At 44.7% G+C, this 26,556-nt stretch overlaps 2 protein-coding genes across 5 annotated transcripts in view; both read left to right on the top strand.

Annotated features, from left to right (window-relative positions):
* LOC119450535 (uncharacterized) overlaps window positions 1-17,659 on the top strand; it is a 31,866-nt gene extending 14,207 nt beyond the window's left edge. For all 4 annotated transcript variants that reach the window (XM_037714029.2, XM_049665938.1, XM_037714028.2 and 1 more), the window contains 3 exons: window positions 3,219-3,391; window positions 8,870-8,947; window positions 15,078-17,659. In XM_037714029.2, the coding sequence (XP_037569957.1) occupies window positions 3,219-3,391; window positions 8,870-8,947; window positions 15,078-16,825 (1,999 nt within the window). In that variant the 3' untranslated portion in view covers window positions 16,826-17,659. The remainder of the gene's footprint in view (window positions 1-3,218; window positions 3,392-8,869; window positions 8,948-15,077) is intronic.
* A 245-nt stretch (window positions 17,660-17,904) lies between these two features.
* LOC119450536 (protein lin-7 homolog C) lies at window positions 17,905-26,084 on the top strand. Its single transcript, XM_037714033.2, has 5 exons — window positions 17,905-17,994; window positions 18,325-18,366; window positions 18,676-18,824; window positions 20,132-20,341; window positions 23,152-26,084. Exons 1-5 carry the CDS (start codon window positions 17,958-17,960, stop codon window positions 23,308-23,310), a joined length of 597 nt encoding a protein of 198 aa, XP_037569961.1. The 5' UTR covers window positions 17,905-17,957; the 3' UTR covers window positions 23,311-26,084.
* The last annotated feature ends 472 nt before the right edge of the window (window positions 26,085-26,556 follow it).

The following is a 26,556-nucleotide window of genomic DNA, read 5'->3' on the forward strand; positions in this document are numbered from 1 at the left end:
GTCGACATTCATAATGAGATGGGTATTGCTGCAATTTTCTAATGCGTTAGTGTTTGTATGTATCTATCTTTGTATGTTTGTATCTAACCGTATTCCCGCCTACCTGGGTCATTGGGTAGTCCACATGGTTAGTACATCGGGCTGCTGTGCTGAGGTAACAGGGTTCAAAACCAACTATCGGATCAACTTGGGTCACCGAGTATGTGCCAATGTGTACATACGTGCCTCTCTTCAACGAAGCTGTTTCACGCCGATAAAGTGTACTAGAATGGGGGAGTGGACGCCTTAGCAAGCGCCAAGAGTGAAGCAAAAAGCGCGGAAAATGTGGTGGCGCTGCCATCGTCTTATTCTGAATTTCCGGCCAATAAACGTTGGCTCTGGCTGTTTCGGCAGCACTCATTGGCTGAGGTGAGCTCGCGGGCTGAGTAGCTGCCATCTGCTCGACGCACCGTCGTTGTTGCGTCGTTTGCATTCTTTCCACCGCTCTTTTTTCATTTTATTTAAATAGATCGGTGGGGAATAACCTCAGTGTTACCGCCACCGAGTATCCGCCTGTCAAAGCTCCATGCAGCTGCGGTAGGGTCTCCGACGCGACAACCGTCCGGCCGGCGAGCGGGGCCGCTCATTTGAAAGAAAGTGACGGTGGCGCCACCTGGATTTTCAATAAAAAATGCCTCAGCGCAGAGCCCTCGTTGGACCCACTCCCCCAATCTAGTACACTCTAACGCCGACATGGGTCACTCTAAACGCGGGACTGGGTAGGCACCGCTGTTCGAAGAAAGTCTTTGACACCGACCTGGAGCACAGGGTATGTGCCACTTGGTCCGTGCTGGTCTTCAATGACCCTCTTTGATGCCAACTTGGGACACTGGGTGTGTTCCAGTAAGTGTATGCTGCTCTTCAATGAATGTCTTTGACGCCTACTTGGGTAACTAGGTATGTGCCACTGGGAATGTGCTGCCCTACGATGACAAAAAAAGATCCCTTGCATTTTTTTTTATGCTAAACGGAATCGAACCCACCTCAGAAGGGCTCCTCAAGGACAGCAACGCAACGCATTTACAGGCTGTGCCACAAATGCACTGGGTATGTGCGCTTTTCAATGAGCGCCTTTCACGCCAACACTTTAGCTAGCTGTGCCATGAATGCACTGGGTGTGTGCCACTCTTTTATGAATGTCTTGACAACTTGGGCCGCCGAGTATGTGCCACTGCGTGTGCGGCAATTGAGGGAACAATTCTCAGCATTTTCAGGCACCGGCGTGCCATGCTTCTCGTCTCGGAGGCCACGCATGGACTTCTCTGCAGTGCCACTAGATGGCGCAGCATGTCCAGAAAGAAGCGCGAGAGAGGAGCCCAGTTGTCGCATGACGCATTTCTCAGATATGACGCTTAGGGTTCCTAGGGAAGCACGAAAGAGGAGTCCTGCTGTAGTAAACGCCTCATACGTTACTCGTTTAGACAGTGGTAATACGTTGTGTGGCTATATTGATTTAGTGCTAACGCATTACCATCGACAGTTATCATGAGGTGGGTTCTGCCGAATTTCTTTTTTGGGAAAGAAGAGCATTCACTATGCGAGTAAATACGTTACTGTACTGTCTTGGAATGGCAGAGAGTCTGGTGATGCATTCGTGCTGCTAGACATAGCTGAGCCATGTCCACAATAATGCTGACCTTGACCATGAACAATATGGCATCCCCAATGTCATTGGCTAGAAAGTTAACTAGAAAATGACTCCAGAGCCAACTCTGAGCCTAAGATGATGCTGAGTCTTAATCTGCAGCATAATGTGAAGCCACTTTCAAGTGTGTGCCATGGACAAATAGACTGCATATTGGTAAACACTTTTGTTGTCTCTTCTGTAATGATTCCTGAGGCAAATTCCATGTATGCAGCACCTGAAATACGGGCTGACCATTTTCAAGTTTTACGGAGTTTTTGAAGATCACCTGTGACATAAAGCGTAATTCTTGTCCTTGAGGTGGATTAAGGTGGACATTACTAGCACGGCAAATTTAAACATCTATTCAACTAATTATCTGAGATTCACTAATTAACTTCCAAATTAATTTCCTTACGTCATCTATTGCAATTGACGAATTGTAGCTAGTGAGCTTGCAAGATGTATTCATTTGAAATAAATTTCCAGGAGGACACTAGTTTCGAGATTTTATTTCCCCAAAGTGTGGGACGAAATACATGGGCGTTCCAGTTACTTTTGTGCTCCCGTGCATAAAAGACAAACTTCCCAAAGGAAAGTTTCCAGGGGTGACTTACATGCTGCCTAGTGCAGAATGCGATTGTGTTTATGTGGTCGAAACGGGCAATGTTGAGCAAAGATTAAAACAGCATCGCTACGATTGCGGGGAAAAGAATTTTGCGTCAAACGCACTGACTGAACACACAGAAACTAATAATCATGAAATGAATGGGGACCATGCAAGAATCATCGACAAAGAAAAGAATTTGGCTTTGCAACTTCATCTTCAATCTCTGATCCTCCAGACAACTGAGCGCATACTCAATCGCAACGACGGCAACTTACAATACGTGTATGCGGAGTGGTGTTGGTGTACGTTTTGAAACGTACTTAACCAGATTTTCTTCTCGTTCATGATCATTGTGAACAGGACTCACGTGTGGGAGCCGAAATATTTTTTTATTTCTAATTTTTATGGTCGGCATCCAATTTTCAATTACTTACAATGTCTCCTCTTGTCCGGACCATGTGGGTTTCTGTCAAACTCTTGATTTTAAAGTATACCTGTGATCGCATGGTCGAATGTCTCGTGGCTGAGGAGGAAGCAACTTCCTATTGTGCCCGAGCTATCCACACTGTCATGAGATGTTAGTAGCAGAGTACTTGCGCAATTTCTCATCCTAGTTTCGTAACTATGACACCAGGTCCCCACTGAGCGTGTAAGTCATGCAGGAAAGCCAAATCGCTGAAGATGCATTACTCGTGCGAGGACGACGAGTGTCGGGAAATGCATGAGAGTCTAGCGTTCCCACAACCGCTGCCTCTCATGAAGATTGTGTGGGTGTTATGTGGCAACAGGATTCTGGAGGGTAGCTCCTATGTATGCTTTCGATTGGAGGACTATTGGCATTCTGAGGGCAGGCAACTTCATATGGAGCTGCTCAACAATGCTTTAGTTGTGGCAGTCAAGACTGTTTGTATCTGGTGGTGATGCCATGGTGCATCCTCTGCGTAGGCGAGGAACTGGGGCGTTCACCACCAAGAAGGGCCGGCAGCCAAGCCTGATGGAAACCCGGCTGGCGTACAGCTTCCGAGAGACGGACAATCGCCTCAACCGCTGGAAGCAGCAGGTCAAGTCACCCCAGCACAAGCCACAGCTGCAGCCACAGCAGGGACACCACCAGCCAGGTAGTCTTTGCGCACAATCGCATCGTATAATCTAGCTGATTTGTCACGTCATAGAAACCTGTGGCACGATAGCATCATGCCACAGGCTTCTCTGACGCGACACCTTAACAACTTTCTCTTATTTGGAAAAACAAAGATTTACTCCCAATGCACTAAAGTTGCGATGAATAACAAAAAGTCGCAGTTTCGCCCGAAAGGCAAAGCATCCAATGCGATAGCAAATTAGTAGGCAGCTATACGAAGTAGGGATAGTAGTTTTAACGGCCGTATTAACTTGTAAACATTCGCTTGCTAACTAAATTAACAAGCATGGTGTCACGCATGCACAAGCGAACATGAACACATCTCACTCGATGACCACGGAAACTTGCTTTCAAAAGGAGTGACTACGCGCGGCAGTAGCGGTGAGCGAATTGACCTTCGTTCTAGCACGCCTCTTGCTTCAGCGCGAACTATAAGCGGCGAAAACAGCGCGCAACGGACAGATCACTTTGCAGATCACTTTCAACCCCTTGCAGATTACTTTCAAGATAGGGCCAGCGCGATCGTATCGCCGAAGTGCATCGTCGCACAATACGTCCTCCTTCAGTCCACTGAAACCCTTCTGTGTTGCTTTGCTGGCGAAAATCCTGTCCTTCTGTTTGCGCCAGTCCCGCACGCAAGTTTCGGGTTCTCCGAATGCCTGTGATGCGGCCCGATTTCCATCTGTCTCTGCACACGTGATCATTTTCCTTTTAAATGCGGCATCATGATGAACTCGGCATTTCATGCTGATAGGAACGAATGCAGAAAACGGCATGACAGACGGTAGACTAATGCCGAAGCACACACACTACAGCACATGGAGGAAGCTAGGCTCGAAGCACGTATGAGGTGGCCATTTTGAAATGCCGATGGCGATATGGTAATGCAGATTTAGGGTCGTGCTCGATTCTAACGCGCATGCAATTTTTGACCCGTTTTATTGGAAAAAAAAGTGCATGTTAGATTCAAGTAAATACGGTAAATTATAATTCAATACATATTAAAGAGGCACTAAACATGTTCATGAAGTGTAGCAAGCAATGAGTGTGCAAAGAACACTAACCACATCCAGAAAAGGCACTAAACTGCAGCAATGCTACATACCACAGTTAAACCTCAATATAACGAACTTCAGTATATCAAAATAATTGATATAACGAAGTACAGTGGAACCCCGTTGATACGGTCCTCACTGCTGTGTGTTCCCGGCGGCTACCGGTCCCGACCTAAATCCCATTGATTTCCATGTATTATGTACTCCTTGATATGTCGCCAATCTCTAATGTTCCTGCATCTTATATTGCGTTTGAATGTGGCGGGCATGTAAATTTGGCGGTACAGCCAGCTTGTATGTTGCAACGAGTGACCAGTGCATTGCAACAAGCGACCGGCGCGTTGCAACAAGCGACCCAAGTTTGCAGTAAGCGGCCCAAGTTTGCCGTAAGCCTCCAAAGTTGCACAAGCCCGGCGCTGCACAAGTGCACTGAGCAGTTAGAGAAGCACCCGAAACGAAGTGTGCATCAGTTAAAGCCTACCAGAAACCAAGCACAATTCACACAGGGCCAGATCCGCCGAGTGCACCGTTACATTTATTTTGGTGATGGTTCTCTTAAGTCAGCTTCGCTGCAATGGAGCCGTGTTATGCGGTGAAGCATAAGCAAAATATTGCGTTCAAGAGAGTTGAAGGGGTCCACTGTTGTCGCGAAGCATTGTACATCTTCCTTAAATATACACGTGCGCAAGCACCGTCTTTGGTCACAGTATGAGCGCTGAGACACTTAATAACTGTACTGGCAGCCATTCAGAGCTGTTTCTGACATAGCTGTTGCAATTGGTGGCCTTCCTCACAGTTACATTTTCCCTGCTGTTACATATTTTTTTGTGGTTCCTTGAAAAACGTATCAACGGGGAGCTGTGGCGATTGGTGATCTTCCTCACAATTACGTTTTCACTCCTGTTGCATCTTTTTTCGCGGTCCCTTGAAAAACGTATCAACGGTGTTCTACTGCATTTAACTTTTGATAACTTCTTGTCTATAGAACCCCATGTATTAGAACCTTAATATAATGAAGTGTGCTTATACACAATTTCAATATACAGTGGAATCTCGATGATATGAATCTCCTGGGGTCACGAAAAATATTCGTATTAGCCAAAATTTGTATCATCAAAACGCAATTAAAACTAGCCAAAGTAAGCGGGGACGCGGGGATCGCTAAAATTGCGAGAAAAATCTATTTTTGAAAACCACGCGTTTCAGTATCTGCAACGCCTAATCTACGCTGTATCAAAATGGTTTGGCTGAAAAAGCACTAAAAGTGCCCGAAAAAGATTAATTTGTCAGTGCGCAGGGTGAGAAAACAGCTTCAAATCGCGCAAAATCACCGCAGCTCACGGAGACATATCTCGTATTTCCCGCCACCGAGCGCCGCCATCTTGGTATCGTTCGAAAGCTCAAAGTTTCGCCGTTCCGCTTCTCAATTCGTCCCTAGTCGCCATCTTGTAACAAACGCACAAACACAAAAGAAGCGCGGGTCTTCAATAAGTAGCAACACGGGCCCTCCGATGAAAGCGGGCTTCCGATTGACTGCCGTGCTGAAAGGCGTCTCTCCATTGGTTGCTGCTGTGACAGGGGCAAGATGGCAACCGCAGTTGTCTGCTTGGTAAACCACGCCGGCGTCTTCACTTGACACGCAGAATTCGGATTACTGAGAGCTCCCAGGTTAGTGATGGATCGTCGCTCGTTGGAGAAGAAATTTTGGACGAAGCGCGCCTTCGGAATACGGAAGCGCAAGCCTCCTACGGCAAGAAAAATACGGCGATTAGTGGGAGAAGCGGAGGAGCACCCGACTGAACGTCTATCTTGCACTGTGTGACCCCTGCAGCAAAACCGACAATTGCCCTGTGCCATCGGCACCGATAACGCAGTCGGCGGAAGATGCGCCAACGGAGGCTCTCGCGCCTCGGCGTACGGCCGCGCGAATCAGCCGAGATCGTATCTCGGTAGACATAGCTCGCTGCGACTAGAAAAAATGGCGCAAACACAAAGAACGCGGCCCGAAGCACAGCAGCCACTCCGTCCGGCCGATGGCACGCGTAAAAGGAGGAAAAGCACAAAAGCAACAAAACCACTACCGCTTCAAATTCTTCGTGCCCAGTCGCGGCCTCCACGCTGTCCGGCGCCGCGTCCGCACCTCCGCACCAAAAGAGAAAGGGAGAAAGCGCGTGACTGCGCGCTGTTCTCTTTCGCGGCCGTCGGATGGGGCGGCGTTTATTCGTATCAACCAACGCGGGTCGAAAATCGATTTGTAACAACCGTTCTCTAGCACGTTGCAAAGTAATGGGGCTCGGCAGGGACCACAGAAAAATTCGTATGATCCGGAAATTCGTATTAGCCGTGATCACATCATCGAGATTCCACTGTAACAGCATTTCACTATTGCTGCAAGTGCATGCCGACAGAATAAATGGAAACTTCTGCAAAAACAGATGGTCAAATGGTTGAAATATGCGGGAACCCTCGGGTCTCATGACCTCCACACGTGCAGCGAACGTCGCGGCAGACGCGTGCGCGCCAGGGAGAGTTGGGAGAGGGGAAACTTTGCTTCCACCGGTGGCGCACGCGAATCGCAAGCGCTATCAGCGCCACCGGGTGGGTCACGTGAGTTCCCGCTGACATCGCCCGAGTCTCTTTGATCCCCAGCAAGCGGCGATAGCGGAAGTCTCCGCCGCCGCTCCCGTAGTCTCGCACGTGGTTAGTCAACCGCGTTCTTGCCGTGGCAATCGCCGCGGCCGCCCGTATTCCCCAGTTGGTAAGTCGGAAGCCCTTCTTTACCTAGTGTATTATTCTCTTCGAGGGAACCCTCAGCGATGTCAACTACAGCTAGCTGGCCTGCTCGAAGTGTTAGTTGCAGTTGTAATAAATGCTTTCTGAGTGTACACGTGGTTGTCGTCTATTGTTTCCTCGAGCTTGTACCGAACCGCGGTTGATACGCAGGCATGCGCCAACCACGGGGCTCGGTGTGTCGAGGCAGAGGGTCGTGGGCAATCCCACCATATCCCGACAAATACAAGAGGCTGTTTACAAATGCACCTCTCAGATTGCACGCGACCCAGAGCGATCACTGAAGCAGAACAGCATTGTGTTCTGTATAAAGCCCAAAAGTGATAAGATAGCGTTCTTTTTTGCATCTTTTTTCGCGGTCCCTTGAAAAACGTAACGACAGCCTCTTGTAATTCAACCATTTGGTCATCTGCAGACACAGATGGTCAAATGGTTGAATTACAAGAGGCTGTTTGCTTATCGTGACCCGCGATAACATCTTATCGCAGGTCACGATAAGATTTTATGGGGGGGGGGGGGGGGGCTGCGCGCAGGTTGGTGCGCGTATCCTTTTCTAGTGCATACGCAGCGCGCACGCCCTCTTTTCGATGTAATCTGCCACGTACATGTACAAAGAGTGGACGTGCTGAGAAAGCGTGCATGTGCACTGTCTTCCCACACCCGTCATGGTGGTGTACTGGCTTTGGCGTTGTGCCGTAAAACCCGAGGCGCGGGATTGAATTCCGGCTGCAGCGGCTGCATTTCGATGGGAGCTAAATGCGAAAACTCCTGTGTATTGTGCATTTGGGTACACTTTAAAAAAACCCCAGGTGGTCAAAATTAATCAGGAGTGCACCAATAGTGGTGCACTCCGGATTAATTTTGACCACCTTGCCTCATTATCATATCTTGGTTTTAGCACGTAAAACCCCGGAATGTTATTTTGTCTTTCTGTGTGTTTGGTTCTGGAGGTTACGTAATCTTGAGTTTCGGAGACTTGTTGAAGCGAGAGGCAGACGAAGCATTCGCTCGCTGCTGCCAGCGCTTTTATGATAGCGTCGTCTCACTGCAGGCGACATCTTCAGCCGCGAGGCAGAGTGGATGTGAAAGCATGGCTGGCTTTGCATTGTACTGCCGACATTAAGATGTCGTCGATACGGCATGAAACCGTATCTTTCGTTGCTGTCTCTCAGACTCAACAAAGTGAATTTTTTAAATCCAAATTTGCTTTTTCTAATTGCCCGATAATTCGGAAAATTTTGCAGTCCCCTTCCGTATAAGAAAAATCCACTGGCGACTGCACTTACTTGCATGAAAGCTCGAAATTCAATTTAACAAAATTTTGATGTAACGAAGCAAATTGCAAATTTTACCGACTTTGTTATATCGAGGTTTAACTGTATATGCCTAAGTCTATTTCACTGCTCTTTTGGTTTGTGCCCTTTCTGCTCTGGGTTGCCTGCTACAGATATTCAACTGAATAACTGGCACCTATCTAATTACATTGTGAGTTATCAGTGAAGATTGTCCCTCAGTAGCGGAGCCATTCTGTGGTGGCTGCAATGCTTTTCACTATATTGAATGGTACCAGGGCTGGCATAATTATGGTTTACTTTTTTCATCTGTTGCAGGTGGCAAGACTGCTCGGAGAGCCCTTTCCCGGCACAGTAACAACCAGAGCAACCGTCTTAGTACTAGGGCAAGCGCAGGTCAGTCATTCTGTGAAAGTTGCAACACTTACCGCTAGAGGCCAAATGCTCAAACAGAATTGTCAATTTCCTAAGCTGTGTCATTGTTACACAATGAGATTCTAAGCACTTCAAGAAATAATGGGTGTGTAAAATTTTTACATGGGTACAAATTATGCTGAGAATTGGTTCTCTATTGAAAACTATTTGGAAATGCTGTTTTGTGACAGTAATTGTTGAGTGCTTCCTGTAGGTTTTGCCATAGCGAATCCCATTTAGTTCCTCAAGTGAAGCACTGCATTTTGAGTGCCTTATTGCTGTGAGAATGACTTAGCATCATTGTGGCAACACAAGTTGCCAGAAGCTGTCACCAGGAAGACGTCGGAAAAACGCTCGCTGTGTAATGCAGCGTTGGCTTGCAAGCCCAAAAAAACCACAGCACTTGGAGATTTATAAGTGTGAGTGTGAAAACACAGACACAACCTACTTAATAAAATTTGAATGTGGGTTTAAGCATCAAATCAAATGTCTTATGTTTTCTTCTCTTAGAAAAGAAATGCAGGAGGAGCGCGAGAATAACAAAAAAAGAAAGAAAAGAAAAAGTTGTACTTCATACATTCTTCGAAATGCATCATGCTTTTGGCAAATGGAGATGGTGAAATAAGAGTTAGTTAATGAGCTACACATGAAAGGTCACCACAGTTTCTCTCATGATAGCATTAGTAGCACAGTAGGGAACTAATCATGACTCGACATGCATGACATAAATGATATATCAGGTGCTTCTTTTTATTTGGAACGCTTTTTTTTAAAACAAACTGTCATATCTAGAGCCCTGACGCTTTTGCAGATAGGCTCCGTGGCTAGGCAGTCATTAGCAGCGAGAAACAATTTGATGGTAATTTCACCAATTACCTAATTTCACTAATTAGACATGATTTCAGTATAACAAAATTCCGCTGCCACCGCAAAGAAATTCTGAGACAATAAATGGAAACTTCTGCAAACACAGACGGTCAAATGGTTGAATTACAAGTGGCTGCTTGCAAATGCACCTCTCCCTCAAACCGCATTGTGCATTACCAAGAGCGACCGCCCAAGTGGACCAGCGTCATGTTCCGTATAAAGTCCAAGTGCAATAAGATCCTATCGCGCCCCGTGCACTGTATGCTTTGGGTGCGAGTGAAAACGTACAAGGGTGAGCCAAGAAGGATGGTGGCTGGATGAGCGCCGTCTTCCTTCGCAAACAAAGGGAAAGGCGGGGGGAGTGGAGCTCGCTCGCAGCAGCGTGATCAAGTGCACACAAGAGTTGTGTGGTGGGTGAGGTGAGGAGGAAGAGGAGGAGAAGTGGGGGGCTGATTGATGCGCGTCTCCTTCTCTAGTGTGGCTGGGGCTGTACATGGCTGTCAGCACGGCTGAGCGCATATGCAACCCATGCGTTTAGAGGTAATCTGCTGCGCTTGCAAAGAGTGGGCATGCCGAAATGGTGTAGCGTCAAGTGTTCAAGCGTGTTTAGCACTGGAGTTTGCATAATCTTCAGTTACGGAAACACATTGAAGCGAGAGGCAGACAAAGCATTCGCTACCAGCCACCGGTGCTTTTCATCATAGCATCGCCCCTATCACTATCAGTTGCGCGGGTGGAGTGGGTGCAAAAGCCTGGCTCAGTTCGCTTCATATTGCTGATGTAAAATATTGTTGACACAGTATAAAGCCATATCTTTCGTCGCTTTCAACAACAAAAAAACTCGGCGCTAATGACATGGTAAACTCAGCGGTAATGCAGTTTCACTCAATGTGAAAGCTGGGGAAGTGCGGAGCAGTGATTTGCCGGTGTTTACCTTGTGTTATCCTTGTGTTTATCTTGTTTTATCCTATGTTTATCTTGTGTGTAGCAATCCATCATCCGTTTTGACACCTGTGCTAAGGCATAACTGGTAGGAAACCGTCACGCACATGGAGCCAGTCTTTGTTGATGATAGAAGTGACTTTAACGAATTTGTGCTCATTAATGCGCTTAATGCTTGATTCCTGTCTTTTAAATTATTATGAATCATGCTAGCTTATTTTGAACCGGTTTTGATCAATTCTGCACTTTTTCTGAATCATGTTAGTTTATTTTGAACCAGTTTTGATCAATTCTGCACTTGTTTTGACCCTGCTTTGAGCACTTGTTGTTGAGCGTGATCACTCGACAGACGCCGACAGCCCGAGCCCCTAAAGTGCTTTGCACCTAAGACTTTTTTTCTGTCAACCTCTTGGCTTAGGTGCACTTTACATTAGGCAAAAGGGGTACTGAAGTACTGACACAATATTCTTGTGTCCCAATCGTTGCGCTTTTCAGGTAGTTATTGAATTGTGATAAGAAAGCTTCAAGCAGTCTAAGGAGCCACAAATAATTGGTTATAGAAACTTTAATGAGATCCGGTTCCATATGCGCACATGAAAAAGACTATTTTTGTCACTGAAAGTGGAGGTGGACGTCGGCAAATTTTGCTTTGTGTCATAACATCACAATGGTACTCATGACGCCAGTAATGACATTTTGAGACCAACTTTAGTATAATAAAATATCTTATAAGCAATTCCCAACCTTCTTATTTGTCAAGTGTCAAGTCAAAGGGGCAGTATAGCTTCTACAACTTTTAAAATCTGCATCCACACTCCTTTAGTGGAAACGAGGTGCAGCTAGTGGAGGACCCCCCCCCCCCCCCCTTTTTTTTTACTAGATTCTCACAAATAGGTTTTTTTCTTTCTTGGCTCACCCTTGTACATTTTCACTCGCACCCAAAGCATATAGTGCACGGGGCGCGATAGGATCTTATTGCACTTGGACTTTATACGGAACATGACGCTGGTCCACTTGGGCAGTCGCTCTTGGTAATGCACAATGCGGTTTGAGGGAGAGGTGCATTCGCAAGCAGCCACTTGTAATTCAACCATTTGACCATCTGTGTTTGCAGAAGTTTCCATTTATTGTCTCAGAATTTCTTCGCGGTGGCAGCGGAAAAAAACTTCCTTTTTCTGACTGCCTGATAGGTTGGTAAATTTTCCAGCCCCTTCTGCGTAAAAAAAAATCGATCGGTGACTCTAGTTATTTGCATAATAGGTTGAATTTCAGTCTAGCAAAATTTCGATATAATGAAGGAAATTTCCTATTTTACCGACTTTGTTATATTGAGGTTTAACTGTAGAACAAAGTTTGAGGATAGTTGTTGGAGGTGCACTGCAAAAATAATGAAAATAGAACTGAAAGCTGGGCAGGTTGGTATTGATAAATTTTTCACTATAGTTCAAGAATAATAAAAGTATACTGTGAGTCCTTGCTGTGCTATTTACTATGTACCATTTTAAATATGTTGTGTTTACTTCTTTTAGCATGGCAGGTGGTTTAAGATAGCGACATTAGATGGCGCATATTCTGTATTGCAAAGAGGTGTCTTCAAAGTCTCACTACGTATTCATTTTGCCAGGGACGAGCAAGAGCCTTCATGCTGTGCTGATACAGAATTGTAATTTAGCTGGTCCACTATTTTAATTTGCGTACAGCTGAATCGTTGTTAGAAAAATTTATATAATATATTTATTGGATTATACCACACACCATTTTTTTTCCCTGAAAAGTTTATTGGGACAGATATGCTTGTTAGAATCCAGCAAAAAAAAAAAAAGGGGGGGGGGGGGTCTCCAGTAGCTGCACCTCGTTTCCATTAAAGGAGTGTGGATGCAGATTTTAAAAGTTGTAGAAGCTATACTGCACCTTTGACTTGACACTTGAGAAATAAGAAGGTTGGGAATTGCTTATAAGATATTTTAATATGATACTAAAGTTGGTCTCAAAATGTCATTACTGGCGTCATGAGTACCATTGTGATGTTATGACACAAAGCAAAATTTGCCGACGTCCACCTCCACTTTCAGTGACAAAAATAGTCTTTTTCATGTGCGCATGTGGAACCGGATCTCATTAAAGTTTCTATAACCAATTATTTGTGGCTCCTTAGACTACTTGAAGCTTTCTTATCACAATTCAATAACTACCTGAAAAGCGCAACGATTGGGACACAAGAATGTTGTGTCAGTACTTCAGTACCCCTTTTGCCTAATTAATGTAAAGTGCACCTAAGCCAAGAGGTTGACAGTTCAGTGCAGCATTTTCGAGCAGTCACCCCCACCCGTAGTACTTTTATACATTATCCCGCCAGTAGTTGTTCTCTGCAGAGGAACAGCTTGGTCTGGCTTTGTGTCTCGTTCTGACAAGGAAAGCCTCCGCAGGAGTTCCTTCTTTCCATTGGTTCTCAATCTCGACGCAAGCCTTTATGCTGTCAGCTTCCAAGGTGGCTGCACAGCTTGAACTGACGCACTTCTAGCGGAAGATTTTGAAGGTGTTGCTTGTGACAAATAATTTCGTTCACTAGATTTGGTGTCAGGAGGGCAATTGTTACTTTGAGAGGTGCACTGAAGGTAATGGGTAAATTACGCAGTATTAAGTATATTGCGCTTCACAAATGGCAAGAGAGCTCCCTTTATCGTAAGTAGGAAGCTTGATAAGGTAGAAAACATGCGAAAACGAAATCTGGGTGACAACACTGGCTCGTCAAAAGGTCATGGATTTCAACAACATTTGCATGGACCTATATTTAACTGTTTTTCATCAGAGGACTACACGGCATTCTAAATGAACCAACGGCTCAACCTAGAAAGTTATAAAAATTCATTTGGGGCTAAAACAGCCCAAATACAAGAAAAGAAATTGAAATTCTGTGACGTCACACTTGCGTGACACCATTCAGGCTTGACGAGAAATAGAGGAAAAAAAATAGTTTGGTCTTCAATTCTTCAATTATTCACCAAGACTTTTTTAACAGAATGAATAAAAACAATTTTAAAGAATACTTTACCATCATTAACTGGTTTCACGCGGGTTGCAACAGAGAATCTGTGTACTTATGGCTGCTCGTTTGTCACCGTTGTGTATGTATAAAGCCACCCAAATGTTTGCTTAACTTTTATCATTACGGGGTATGTAATTGACCTAGTGGCAAACCTGCTCCGTCCGCAATGTGAAAAAGTAAAGGTGTGGAAGTGTGCAGACAGTACACATACCTCACCTCCCTAATAAAATAAAGTGCACAGCTTTCATGGTTGGTAGATAAGAATTCCGAAAGCTACCAAGAATCTCTGAGCAAATAAAGAAGGGGGTTATTTGTTATAGTGTTCATGTCGTGCCAAAAAAGTTTATAAATATGTGTTTGCATGCACCCTCATCTGCGGTTATGTCTACTTCCATATGTTAAGAAAGGTTAGGATATTTTTTCCAGTCTTTACAAAATTACTGCAGGAAAAAACAGGTTTTTAATGTTTTCTCTTTCTTTTTTTTTCACAGCTTCAGAATTTCCGGAAATTTTACATCACTAGGTATAATGCAACGTGAGAAACAGACTGCTGGTTAAAAGAACAAGCATATAAATTGTTGTCTATGCATATGAGATATACGCAAGGTAACCTTTATTTTATAATCATTGATCATTGCGAATCAAGGCAAATTTCGGTCTCCGGCACACATTGCCTTGCGATTACATTTGATATCGACCACGCCGCCACACGAAAACCGTTGCAGAACTCCCATTAACATCTGCACTGTAATATATACAAGAGTGCTGCACGTGTGCCTTCGAGCTGCACTCGTGTATGGCAGCTGCACTGATCGCAGGAATGGAGCGAACCAATGCCTCATGACGCCATGGCACATTCACCTCCTGGGTAGAGAAATCGAAACTGGTTCATAAAGACAAGTATTATTAGCAAAATATCTAGGCCACTGTGGTGCTTGCCGGTATAGTTTGCTAAGGTTTACAGGGTTTAAAAAAAAAATCTGGCAAGTCGTAAATGTCATATCAGCAGTCCCTTAAGGCTGCCCATCCCTGAACATTTCCTGCACGCAGTTCTGCACTTTAAGAGGCACTGCGGGCATTGTGAACGCTGCACCATTACCAGTGCAGCCTTTGCATCCGTTGTATGCAGGTGCAGCAGTGCAGTGGTCAAGCCATGTTTGTTATGTCTGTCAGCTCTGTTGCCTTCTAGTATACCTTTCATTGTTTTGTTTCATTGCCTTGTTTCATTGAGTAGCTCTGTTTGTTTCTACTTTTCAGGCCACAAGAAACCGCTGGGAAATACTGATGTGTTGCAAGACCGTCAACTGATGCCCGGCCACATAGGGAAGAATGCATCATCCAAGTTGGTGTTGGCCAGCAAACATTCTGTGCAGCTGCCTTCGGTCAGTCCACCGGCCATAACGGTCAAAGAAGCAACCATCAACGGTGCTCTTCATACGTCTGAAAATAGCGACGGTGCTCTGCAGGTGAACGGGGCCACCGTCGCGATGACAGTCGTGACAAGGGCTCGAAACCAGCAGCGATCAGAGAACAAAGCCCTGGCAACTGTAAGCAAATTGCCGGAGGCAAAGCCCCTCGACAAGCTAGAGCTAAAACAAGAACAACCATCATCCCCGTGCCCGTCCACACTAAGTAGCTCTTCACCAAAGCCTGCTGAAGTTGGTTGTTCCGAAGCCTCTAGTATCGACAGTGAAGAGTTGCATAAGGTAGTGTCCCCCGATCCGGTGAATAAGGTGAGTGAGGTTGTGTCTGGCAAGCCAAGTCCTACAGAGTCGTGCAAGGCTGTGGAAATGGGGAAGCCTCTTCAAAGCGTCAAGGAAGTTCCTGTTTCTTCGAGGAGGGACAGGAGGCATCCAAGAAGGCTACGGTGTGTCAAGGCACCTTCAGCTGATCATGCCCCTTTGTCAGAGGGTATAAGTGCAATGAAAGGGGAACAGGTGAGCAAACCACTTGAGGAAACTGCCGACACTCATCTCTCTGTTGCAGAAAAACAGGAAGAGGTAATCAAGCAAACTGAAGAATGTCCACCAGAGGTATTATTTGATGCAGAAGTGGATATGCCTGGAGTTGAAGCATCACAAATGGGTGAGCCACCAGAAATTGGCTCACCGGAGTTGGTAGTATCAGAAATTGTTCCACCAGAAGTTGTTCAGCCAGAGGCAATGGAAGTGGAAGTGGTTCAGGAGGAAGTGATTCAGCCAGAAGTAGTTCATACTGAGGTGATTGACGCAGAAGTGGTCCAAGCTGAACCGGTTGATTGTGAAATGATTGAACAGGAGGTGCTTCTCGCAGACATCACTGTTGAAGATGTGGCTCAGCCAGAACTGAGCCACTTCGATGTTGTTCAGTCTGAGATTAGCGAAGTCGACATGACTGAGCAACCACCCGAACTGCAGCAGATGGTCCCCCACTGTGAAGAAGAGCCTTTTGTGCAGATATTAGACACTGCCATTCTTGAAGCACCAATGGTCACTGTACTGCCAGAGAAAACGCACCATGCAAGTAGCAATGCGACTTGCCGGGAGCAGCTGGAGAAGGTGAAGAAGGAGCCAAAGAAAGAAGCGCCAAAAAGAGAGCCCAAAGTTGAACCAGAAACAAGAATCGTGCCTCGCATGCGCATTATTCCTGCAAAGAGGCTGCCACCACTGCCTACGAATCAGGCCGTGGCACAGTCTGCTGCCCCATCACAGCATCTGGGTTGCCTCAAGCTGACGATACGCCGGCTACATCCACACGCGCGCGGTGACACTTCACCAGTTTCGACAGCACGCCGCCAGACTGTGTACGAGGTGCTGTCGCCTCCACTCCTGTCGCCTGAATCGCCTCGCAAGAAGAAGAAAAAGAAGAAAGACAAAAAGAAGGCGAGTGAACACCGCAAGCACGCACGCAGGCGGGAGGAAAAACCGTCCCCTGCGACTGTGGGAGCTAAGCGTATTCGGCTCATCTTGGGCAACGATGCAATTGATATTGACATTCCACCCAACAAGTGTAAGAAGCGCTGTTGACCAGCTGTGAGTGACACAGGAAGTCACAGACTAAGCAGCTGTGTGATGCAGTGGGTGTGCGGATTGTGCTGACATTTAAAAAAAAAACTGCACTCTTGATCTTTTTTCTTCTTCTTGACATTGGGTTCTACCCACATGGGGACAAGTGTTTTGCAGCACGCATTTATGCCTGACTGTTATCATTTGTTTTTGCGGTTTCGGAGCCCTTTTGAAAGCAGTAAAAAAAAGGTATAATGTTATATGTGTTGTAAATAGCATGTGCACTGCCAGTGGTGTTTGAAATGGAAGGATTTTGTTCTGTGGACAACCTTCTGTAGGCCTGCGGGTTTCAGGAAACTGTTGGAGACTGGTTCACCAAATTGTGTGCTGTCCGATGCATTGTTGTTTTCTTTTAATAATAAACTGCCTGAAGACGTAATGTGTTGATGCAGGAATGGGCACAAAGTGATGTTATTGCTCACTGTGTGTTTTACAGTCATGCGGGCATAGTATTTTGTGTTGATCTGAGCTGAATGTTGCTTCCATTTTGTTTTGACACGTGAACCGCCCATTACTTTGCACCACTTGTATTTATTGTTGTCTAAATTATTTAGTACACTCCTTGGCTGGACAAAGAAAAGCACCATGAAGACATTAAAATTTGAAGTTCTTGTAGGGCTGCATTCTTCAAATTGACCTCTGCCTTTACTTTGCATGATTGCATGCATCTGTATTTTAGGCCTTCCAGTGAAGAAAGTTCAAATCACGTGCATTCGAGGCGACATATGCCTGCTCTGTTTTAATTGACGGTGCACTGGACTTGCGATGGTGAATAAAGTGTTTGTTGGGCCCTCACTTGTTGGAGTGGCGAGAGCTTTTCTTTGTAGTTCTGCAGTGTAGTTAGGATGTGTTTAAACTTTGCAGACGGTACGCGTAGCACTGTTTTACGGGATTTGCGCCGGTGTGACGGGTACACAGACGATTAACTAATGGTTTAATGATGATGTTCGAGATGTCCCTCTAAATCGTGCTCTAAACAACGACCTACTACTCATAGCCTTCTAAGTGTACTTCTCTAACTACAGCCAGTAGCCCGAAACTAGCCAGGTGGCTCCGAAGCCATAAGCCAAGCCTCTCTCTCTGAAAACAAAACATGGCCGCCGTCGGAGAAAGTCTGATGCTGGAGAGAGGTAGGTGTGGTTTCAAAGTTTGCGTGTATGGCCTTACCAAAGAGATTAGCTACTACTACAGCGAGAAAGGCTAGGTTTACAGAAACTCTCACGAAATGAATAAAAGATACTGCCACATGTGTTTATTTCGCACGCTGTCTTTCCTTGAAAGCACCTCAATCGCAACACGACGCGCTGTTTCGCATACCTTACTCTTTTCTGAAGCATTTCGAGTTCCCCTGACGTTCTGAACAATATTCCTACTATTGCTTTAGCCTTGGTGCCGTTAGCATGTCCGCCGTTCTTCCAATTGGTGAACACGAATAAACTAAACGGCGACTTTCTTTACAGACATCAAGCGGGCCTGCGAGCTTCTCGAGAAACTTCAACGCAGTAAGTAACACTTGCAGATGCATGGATGTATGCGGGTTACATTTTTTGTGGTACCTTATTATTTTCTTAAAACACGGCAGTTGACTGCACTTTAGCGTGTGTGTACTGATGTAGTGGTATGTCGCCATGCATGTTCTTTTCACTTCGAAGTTCACCTCCCTCCCTTTTAGCGCTTCGCGTGTCTTTGCCTTTTCGCCGCGTTCAAGTACATTGAACTAAAACTCTAGTTCACTGTAGTTTAAGCAAAGCCCTCAATGCTGTCTGCACACAGTGCGCACTGAATTAAATGCCGTAATACTTGTTCGACAGGTGGCGAAGTCCCATCGCAGAAGCTCGCTGCGCTTCAAAAGGTTCTCCAGAGTGAATTCTGCAACGCTGTACGAGAAGTCTACGAACATGTCTATGAAACTGTCGACATCTCCGGAAGCCCCGACATTCGGGCAAGCGCTACAGCCAAGGTTTGTACCTCGTGAATGACACAACGGTTGAATCAAGTATATCCCGAAAGCTTTTAGGGCTTCAGTAGTGTAGAAAGGGAATTGAGTGTTCTTTGCCATTAGTGGATACTGCACGACAGGTTATTTCACTGCGGGCTACTGTTGGAAAATTGTAGCGCTATACACCATGCAGTTTTGTGAACTAACATTCAAGCTTATTGAAAGATTTTCTCTAAGTGTTATGAATGTTTGGCTACCAAAACTTGCCACGATAAAAGAGACCAGTTTTATCGTTTGAACATTTGTTAAGAGAGCCTAGTACCAAATTAGACACTGATGAGTTTTATCATACATATGCACAGGATTGGGGGCTAGAGAAAAATTTGGCCAGACCTCATAATGTCAATAGCCCCTCCGCTCCTCTCCAAGTCAACAAAAGGTACCAGTAAAAGTGACTTAGGCTACATGTGGAATAGTGCATAGTGCAGAATACGAGAAAATAGCGTAGGAAAGAGAGAGGCTTTTGTACAAATTTCTTCTTTGACAAGAAAACAGGATGCATACAAACATCAAGTGTGTAAAGATAAGCTGCAGTCTGGGTTGTCACAAATAGTTGACAGCACCACTGTCACGTTTTGCATAGAAAAAAAAAAAAAAAGAACGTTTTTTTTTAATGCCATGACTTGCCCCTGAAGGCAAGGGTTTCATATGACTGAAAATTTCAGATTCAGAACTGGATTAGCTTGCAAAGGCTAATGTTTAAAATGGCATAAACAGCGAGGAAAGACAGTGCCAACGTAGTCTTGTACTCACTTTGCTTCGATTATGCATGATGGTTTATAGACATGTAGCTTGTCTATAATAACCGGGTGTGCATAGCAAATAAGCCAAAATCATCATATAGTCTGGGTAGATTCACAGAAAAGCATTGAAAAAACTTGCCATTCAGAAAGAAAGAAAAGATGCTGCACGTTTGTAGCACCTAATTATCTGAAAAGATTTCAAAACACTTTTTTTTAGTACTATTATACTATTTGTATCTGTCGGTTCATATAGTTATTTAGTAGCGTCAGAATTTTTTTAGTTTGGGTTGCATAGTGATGCATGTGAGCACTTACCAATGTTCAGAATAAATGTGACTCATATCCAGAAGGCTTCTTAATGGCTAATTAAAAAATTTACTTTTCTTTTATTCAATTATACTGGTCTAACTGTCTGCATGTACTGAAACTGTGATGTGGAATGTTATCTCTGGTCAGAGTTTATGATCCTGCAGTCCACAAACTTTCGGCCTCTGGGCATACTTGGTGCTGTCTTCTCGTTCGCAGGCAACGGTGGCAGCATTTGCAGCAAGTGAAGGCCATGCACACCCACGAGTTGTGGAGCTGCCCAAGACTGACGAGGGCCTTGGCTTCAACGTGATGGGGGGCAAGGAACAGAATTCGCCGATCTACATATCGCGGATCATCCCAGGGGGTGTGGCTGACCGTCATGGGGCCCTCAAGCGTGGTGACCAGCTGCTGTCTGTCAATGGCGTGGTGAGTGGGGACTCTTTTTGAGGTTCACAGAAGGAAAAAAGTAATTGTTCCTAAATCACGAGGCAACACTTCTGAAGCATCAAAGTGGGTCACTCTTGCGTGGGTCACTCTTGCAGAGACACTTGGCAGGGCACCTGCTCTAGACAGACAAATAGGTGGTGGGGGTGGGGTGGGGGGGAGGCTCCGCACCTTACGCTCTCTCCCCCTTCCTCTCCTTTGTTACGACGGACCTTTTAAAAGCGGCACACCGCCACCTCCGAAGAATACCCTCTGAAGAAGGAGTCGAATTGGTTCCGAACGTCGGGCTAGTAAATTTCCTTATTTGGTTGGAGTCAATCTCTAAGTCTTAATCAATTTTCCCAACCAGACAGGTAATTCTGTCGAAATGTTTAGCTTCAAATTAAAAAAAAAGCATGGCATATGGTCATGTTTGGGTTAGCACCAAACAATGAATGTACTGGATTAACAAACAGAAGCAGCTGGAAATTCCTCACTGAGAAGACCGATAAACGTACAGTGCAACGCAACTTGAGAAATAGCGATAATGAAACATCCAAGAATGTAGAAGAAAAGAAAAAAAAAATTGAATCGCCGCGATGGCACATCACGAGTCACCGTATAGCGCCGAAGTCCCTAGTTATAACGAAATTATTTTTTGAACAGCTCTGATGGCGTCCACGCAAGCATAGTTGCGTGTGTACTGTGAAATGTTCATATGCTGCGCCCTAAAGTTCACGGCACGGTGCGAAAACACGCTCGCACCGAAAGCGAGACATTATGTGCGGACATGCATGCAGACGCGCAGTCGGTCGCTGCGAACCTGTGCAATCACTGCATTGAGGCTTCATTCTGTTATGCTCCATTTGGTTATACGGACAGCTCTCTACAAGAACACATTTCACATATCTCTCAGCGATTACCTACCGTTCACGCAAGAAGCTGGTTCAGGGGACTCCATCGCGTCAACCGCGCACATTGGGCGTTCGCCGTACGTGTTCGGTAAAGATATATCGCCTGTGAACTATCCTGCGTTTTCTGTTTGTCCAAGATTATTATTTTGACAGTAAGAAACTTCCCTCATTTGGAGAGTACTTACAGAAATGGCCAGGAGGGCTCCCGCATGGTGTTTTTATTGAGCGCCGACAGCCAAACCTATGAGGAGCGTGCTGCGTTATCCCTCATACTATGCAAGCGAGGCACTTCAGACAGACGGCGACTCTGTAACTCCTCGCCACCAATATTTGGCTTTGTACTGTATTAGGGTTCTTATGGTATTTGTAAGGCTTATTCTCCATGCAGGTCTCCTTGGTGGCTAGTGTACTTCTTAACATAGATGTCCAAATGGAACATCCACTTTAGCATGGGGTCTGTTTGAAAGCAAGTTCAGAGATGACCATTTGACATGTCAGTCTCCCACTAATTATACTAAATTATACTTCTGTGAAACAAGGCATGTCTGATGGCAGTAGTCGAAAAACCCGAATGCCTGCCTTCACAGTGCCAGCGTACGATAGTGACTAGTTCTTTTAGTGCCAAAAATTACAAAACGGAGGAAAGACATGAGCACACCTTCCAGAAAGTTCGTAGGAAGTTTTAGAAATAGCATGCCCAAGCGTCCTTGCATAGCTGTAGCCCCAAGCTTGGCTTGCATTATTTTCTGCTCCTTTTCTGTTCCTTTGTACACCTCTTTGCATTCTTTTGTAAACCAAATGGCTTTGCTTTCCTTACCTTTGGGTGTGCAAAACCTAAATCTCCCTTGTCTCTTTATTTGGAGAGCTATAGAAGCTACACTCACTTGTGTACCTCCTTCCTGATTGATGATGTAGGCTTTTAGTATTCCTCACTGCATTTTTTTTTTGGGGGGGGGGGGGAAGTTGCAGTTGCTGCTTTAATAAAACCACAGTTGAAAGTAGTGCATTGTACCACGTCTTTGTGTCTTAGCTGGGTTTTCTTGCCTTTAGGGCTAAAAAACGTGTCTTGGCAAGCATCAACTGGCCCTAACTTTCAGTGGCAGGGGCCGGTCACATGTTGCATGTTCCCTGTTGATGTTCAGTTGGATTATCTTGGGGGGCTGTGTATGATGTGTTCTACTTTGACTTTTTTGCCAGCAGTCCCTGATAGTTCACTGGTCATTGTAGAGGTAATGCAAGACGTAACGGCTGTGTGATCACACTCTCCTAATGCTGCACATAAATGTAGCATGTGATTCTGGAGGGTGAGTCTTAGTGAGCAAGCCTCTGGCTTTTATCCATGCTTTCACACATTGTGCTTTGAATCGCACTAAAATCCGCATCAGGCATTTTTGTGTGCATGCTAATGTGACTCTGACATCACTTTTGAGAGCACTTGAGTATCGTGTGCTTGCCAGATTATGGGAACTACTATGTGATTAAGGATGTTTTAGAGGTCGAAATGTCACATGCATAATAAAGCATTCCAGATTCTTTCTTTAATCTCCATTCATTAAGCATTATTATTAGTTGTAAAAATTATGGCTATGCTCATGGCTTGTGCAATTAAAACAGCAATATTTTTGGTTTATCTTTATCTGATCTGTAATCATGTTCAGGCTAAGGCAGCTTTTGTTACAGTGGATGGGGGGCTGGGCCTGCTCGCTAACTCGATTTTTTGTTGCCAAAATATTGTCACCAGGTTGTAGTCATAGTAGTGACAGTGCTTGCACCATTATAGTGACTTTGGTGTGGGTATGTCGCTCTTGGTTTACCTAGGTATGTCTCCATCACCCTCTATCTCCCCCTTTTCTCCCTCTCGCTCCATTTTCTTATTTTCCACATCTGTGCTGCTTGCAGAGTGTAGAAGGCGAGAACCATGAGAAGGCAGTGGAGCTCCTGAAGGCAGCCCAAGGTACAGTCAAGCTGGTTGTTCGCTACACCCCTAAGGTACTGGAGGAGATGGAGATGCGATTCGACAAGCAACGTGCCACTCGTCGTAGGGTTAACGCCTCTTGAATGTTCTCGGAGGTGGAAGCAGGACCTGTCTAGACACGACGATGCAGCATTTTGACCTACTTGCCTTTTCTTTATGTAACCTTGTCTTTCGTGCAGGGAGCGGTTTTTAACATTATAGGAGTGCAAACATTGGAATTTGAGATTTCTTAGAGATGTTGGTAGCCGCAGAATCGATGTGTAGAATGTACACAGACATGCAAGAATTTTGTTGGTACCTGGCTTTCTTTTTACTCATTGACCCCAGTTACGACTTTTTGTTCAGCGAGGCACCTAGCATTGCGTTGCAAGTTCTAAACAACACACGTAACAATTTATATAGCTTTGATGTCTATGCCAATCCTAAAGAAACAGCTGCATTGCATTGAGCTTTTCTCGCTGCTCTTTGAGTTGCAGACATTTTCATGCCTCAAGCTCATTAGGTGCTAATTTTGTCACACCTAATGTCATCTCTGCACCCTTTTTAGATGCAACGTTAGCACGATTGCATTGAGTTTGACAGACTAGAAAGCCAACCGAAACCACATTAGGAAATCTCTAATTATTGTATCCTGTCAGCATAATGGTGCATAAGCATTGGGCATAGTGTCTATGTTCTAGGGAATGAAACATGAAAATTTCAATGTCTCCCGTCCGTTAAGGCTGTGCAATGTTTTACATTCATCATTTTACTGTTGTGCAAGTATCTTGTGCTCACCAATATGTTATCCATGCATGGTAACGCTTCTGTAGTCGAGCTGTTCTTAGAAAATAAAGCTAACACACACTGCTTGCAGAATCATGAACAAGTAGTTGGTTTACAAATCATAGTCAGCGCTCTTCCTGGCAGCAGTTCTCTGAAATGTGACAGTCCTTCATCTTGATGTACTTTTATGGGTGGTTTGCTTAGACTTCCATTATTTCTAAGAAAGTATGTGTGCTCTATTCTAGAGTGGTGGTCGCTGTCAAAAGCAAAACCTGATCGGCATTGAAGCTGGATAAACCTCTACTTTCCACCTGTTTTCATGAATAAGAGCAGCTTATGTGCTGCCATTGACAAAAGACTAGGCTGCAGCCTCGTACATATCTATTCGAATCTGCAATCAGTGTGAGAACGCTAATTTGACGTTCTAAGTGTAGTGCACATCAAGCGATACTTTAAATCAGTGGTCCTTACTTCTAGCCTCGGGCCAGTAGATAATTGGCCGACACTGTTTCATACTGTCGTATGATCATACCAACATGACAAGATCAAAGCATCGGTGCACTTGAAAGGCATCACATTGCTTCATATTTAGGTGTGTTGTTTATGGCTGGCTTAATGCACGCATGGCCCTGCAAGCCAGTACAGACATTCAGCACCTTGTCCAGAGACCTAAGGAAGTGGCTTCAAAAATGCTATTCTCTACAAAAGGCATAACATTTCTTAGATGAAGGATACTAGATAATGTTAAAGTTGCTTTCTTGTATAGTATATTGATTACGGCCTCATTTTAGCGTTCACTTTTAGTAGTGGTTGCATTGCTAATCAAACCCGATTAAGCACGTACGTCAGTGAAAAGTGTTAATAAAATGTGATCTTCACTCTTGTGAGTGACCACAAGGCTGTACTAATGCCATGTGAGATTAGTGTCAAGCAAAAACTAGTATTTTGAATCATGGGTTTTGAACCTTGCCCATAGACGTTATGTAGCAGTCATTACCCATCTTGTAAGATACTGATTTGCATATTACTGATCTTGCTCTGTGACCATGTGTGGGCTTTACATACGCATTATCACTGCCATGCTCTCTTTCTTTTCGTATTCATAAATTTGCATAAATGATTGGTATGTACACGTTGTGCCAGTATGAAAGGGGACACCAGACTTGTGTTGAAAGCTGGTAATGTTTCTTGTAGCAGCACTGAAATGAAAGAAAAGCTCCATGAGAGGGATTTTTCAATGCAAGAAGTGGTACCATAAAGCATATAGCAGTCAATGCAGCTCTGACTTAAGCATTTGCAGAATCTAATGTTTTAACACAGATGAATGTGTTTTCTTTCACATTGGTGCAGAGTGTACATGTAAGTGAAGTGTTTTTCAGGTTAGCATTCTGGCCTTTGTTAACATTTTCCTAACCTGCGTGTTTGCAGTCTAGTTTTGTCACAACTGGCCTTCCTCACCTGTAGATTTTGTAAACCATGTATGTATATATACACTTAACGTTTGCTTCAGTTCTTGTGGCTGGGTTTTCATGTCAGTTTTTATTTTTTCATAAGTAATGCTCTTTGTAGAGGTATTTCAGCCTACTCCTCTAAGTTGTAATATGGCATGAGGTGTTATTGCCTGGAGGGCAATGAACAGTGGAATTTCTCTATAAATTTGACTAATGTCACTACTATGTGTATTACATGCATGTACAGTAAAGACTTTACAATATGTTTTTAATGGGACCACAAGTGCAGAATGTAGCAGATGGGAAACATGTTAGGCATGCATGTTGAGCTGGGCTTCAGCATCATTATAACCATGAAGATGTATCAGCAAGGAATATATAAACGGGATTCTACTATACTGCTTTTAAGCTAGCCTCATGGACTTTTACTAATGAATATTATGGAATGGACGAAACATTACAAAGCAGCTGACTTTAACTTGTTTTGTTGCTTGTTATTGTGTCCAAAAGTAACCACGGTGATATGCTGGCCTTGCCTAATATGTCCATGATCACAGTTCTTGTGGCCTGTAAATTATGGCAAAAGTGGCTGTGCTGTTTTTGTAAGATTGCTGCTCATTAAAGATGTACACATGTTGTGATGTCCAGTCTCGTTAAAAAGTTTGTAAGTGATGCTGGTCTCGTTCGAGCCAGTTTCACTACTTTTTTTTTTTTCGCTCATTGGCTGTGTGAAAAAGCATTGGAACTGGAAGTGATACAGTAATGTGCTTGCGGCACTTTAAAAAACGCATTTTTCTGTAGTTGCACTGAGGCTTATGACAGACACTGGCATGTTGCATGGCACTTTGATGATGCAAGTGACAGTGTGCCATGTGCTATGCAAAGTTTCCTGTTCTGCTCAGGTGCTTTTATCATATTGGCAGAGCAGTGATGCTGTGCGATGCTATGCTGTGCTACAACTTGTATGTCATGTTAGTCCTGTTCAAGCTTTTTTTCTCGTGAGCAGTTTACAATCGGCAAAGCAGCTCGGTTAATGCCCCTGTTGTCCTGTGGACTTGGAGCACCTGAATATAGCTAAGATTATGCAGCACACCAGCTGGAGCTGATGTAAGC

Source organism: Dermacentor silvarum, chromosome 4 (genome assembly GCF_013339745.2).
Source record: "Dermacentor silvarum isolate Dsil-2018 chromosome 4, BIME_Dsil_1.4, whole genome shotgun sequence".
NCBI lineage: Eukaryota > Metazoa > Arthropoda > Arachnida > Ixodida > Ixodidae > Dermacentor > Dermacentor silvarum.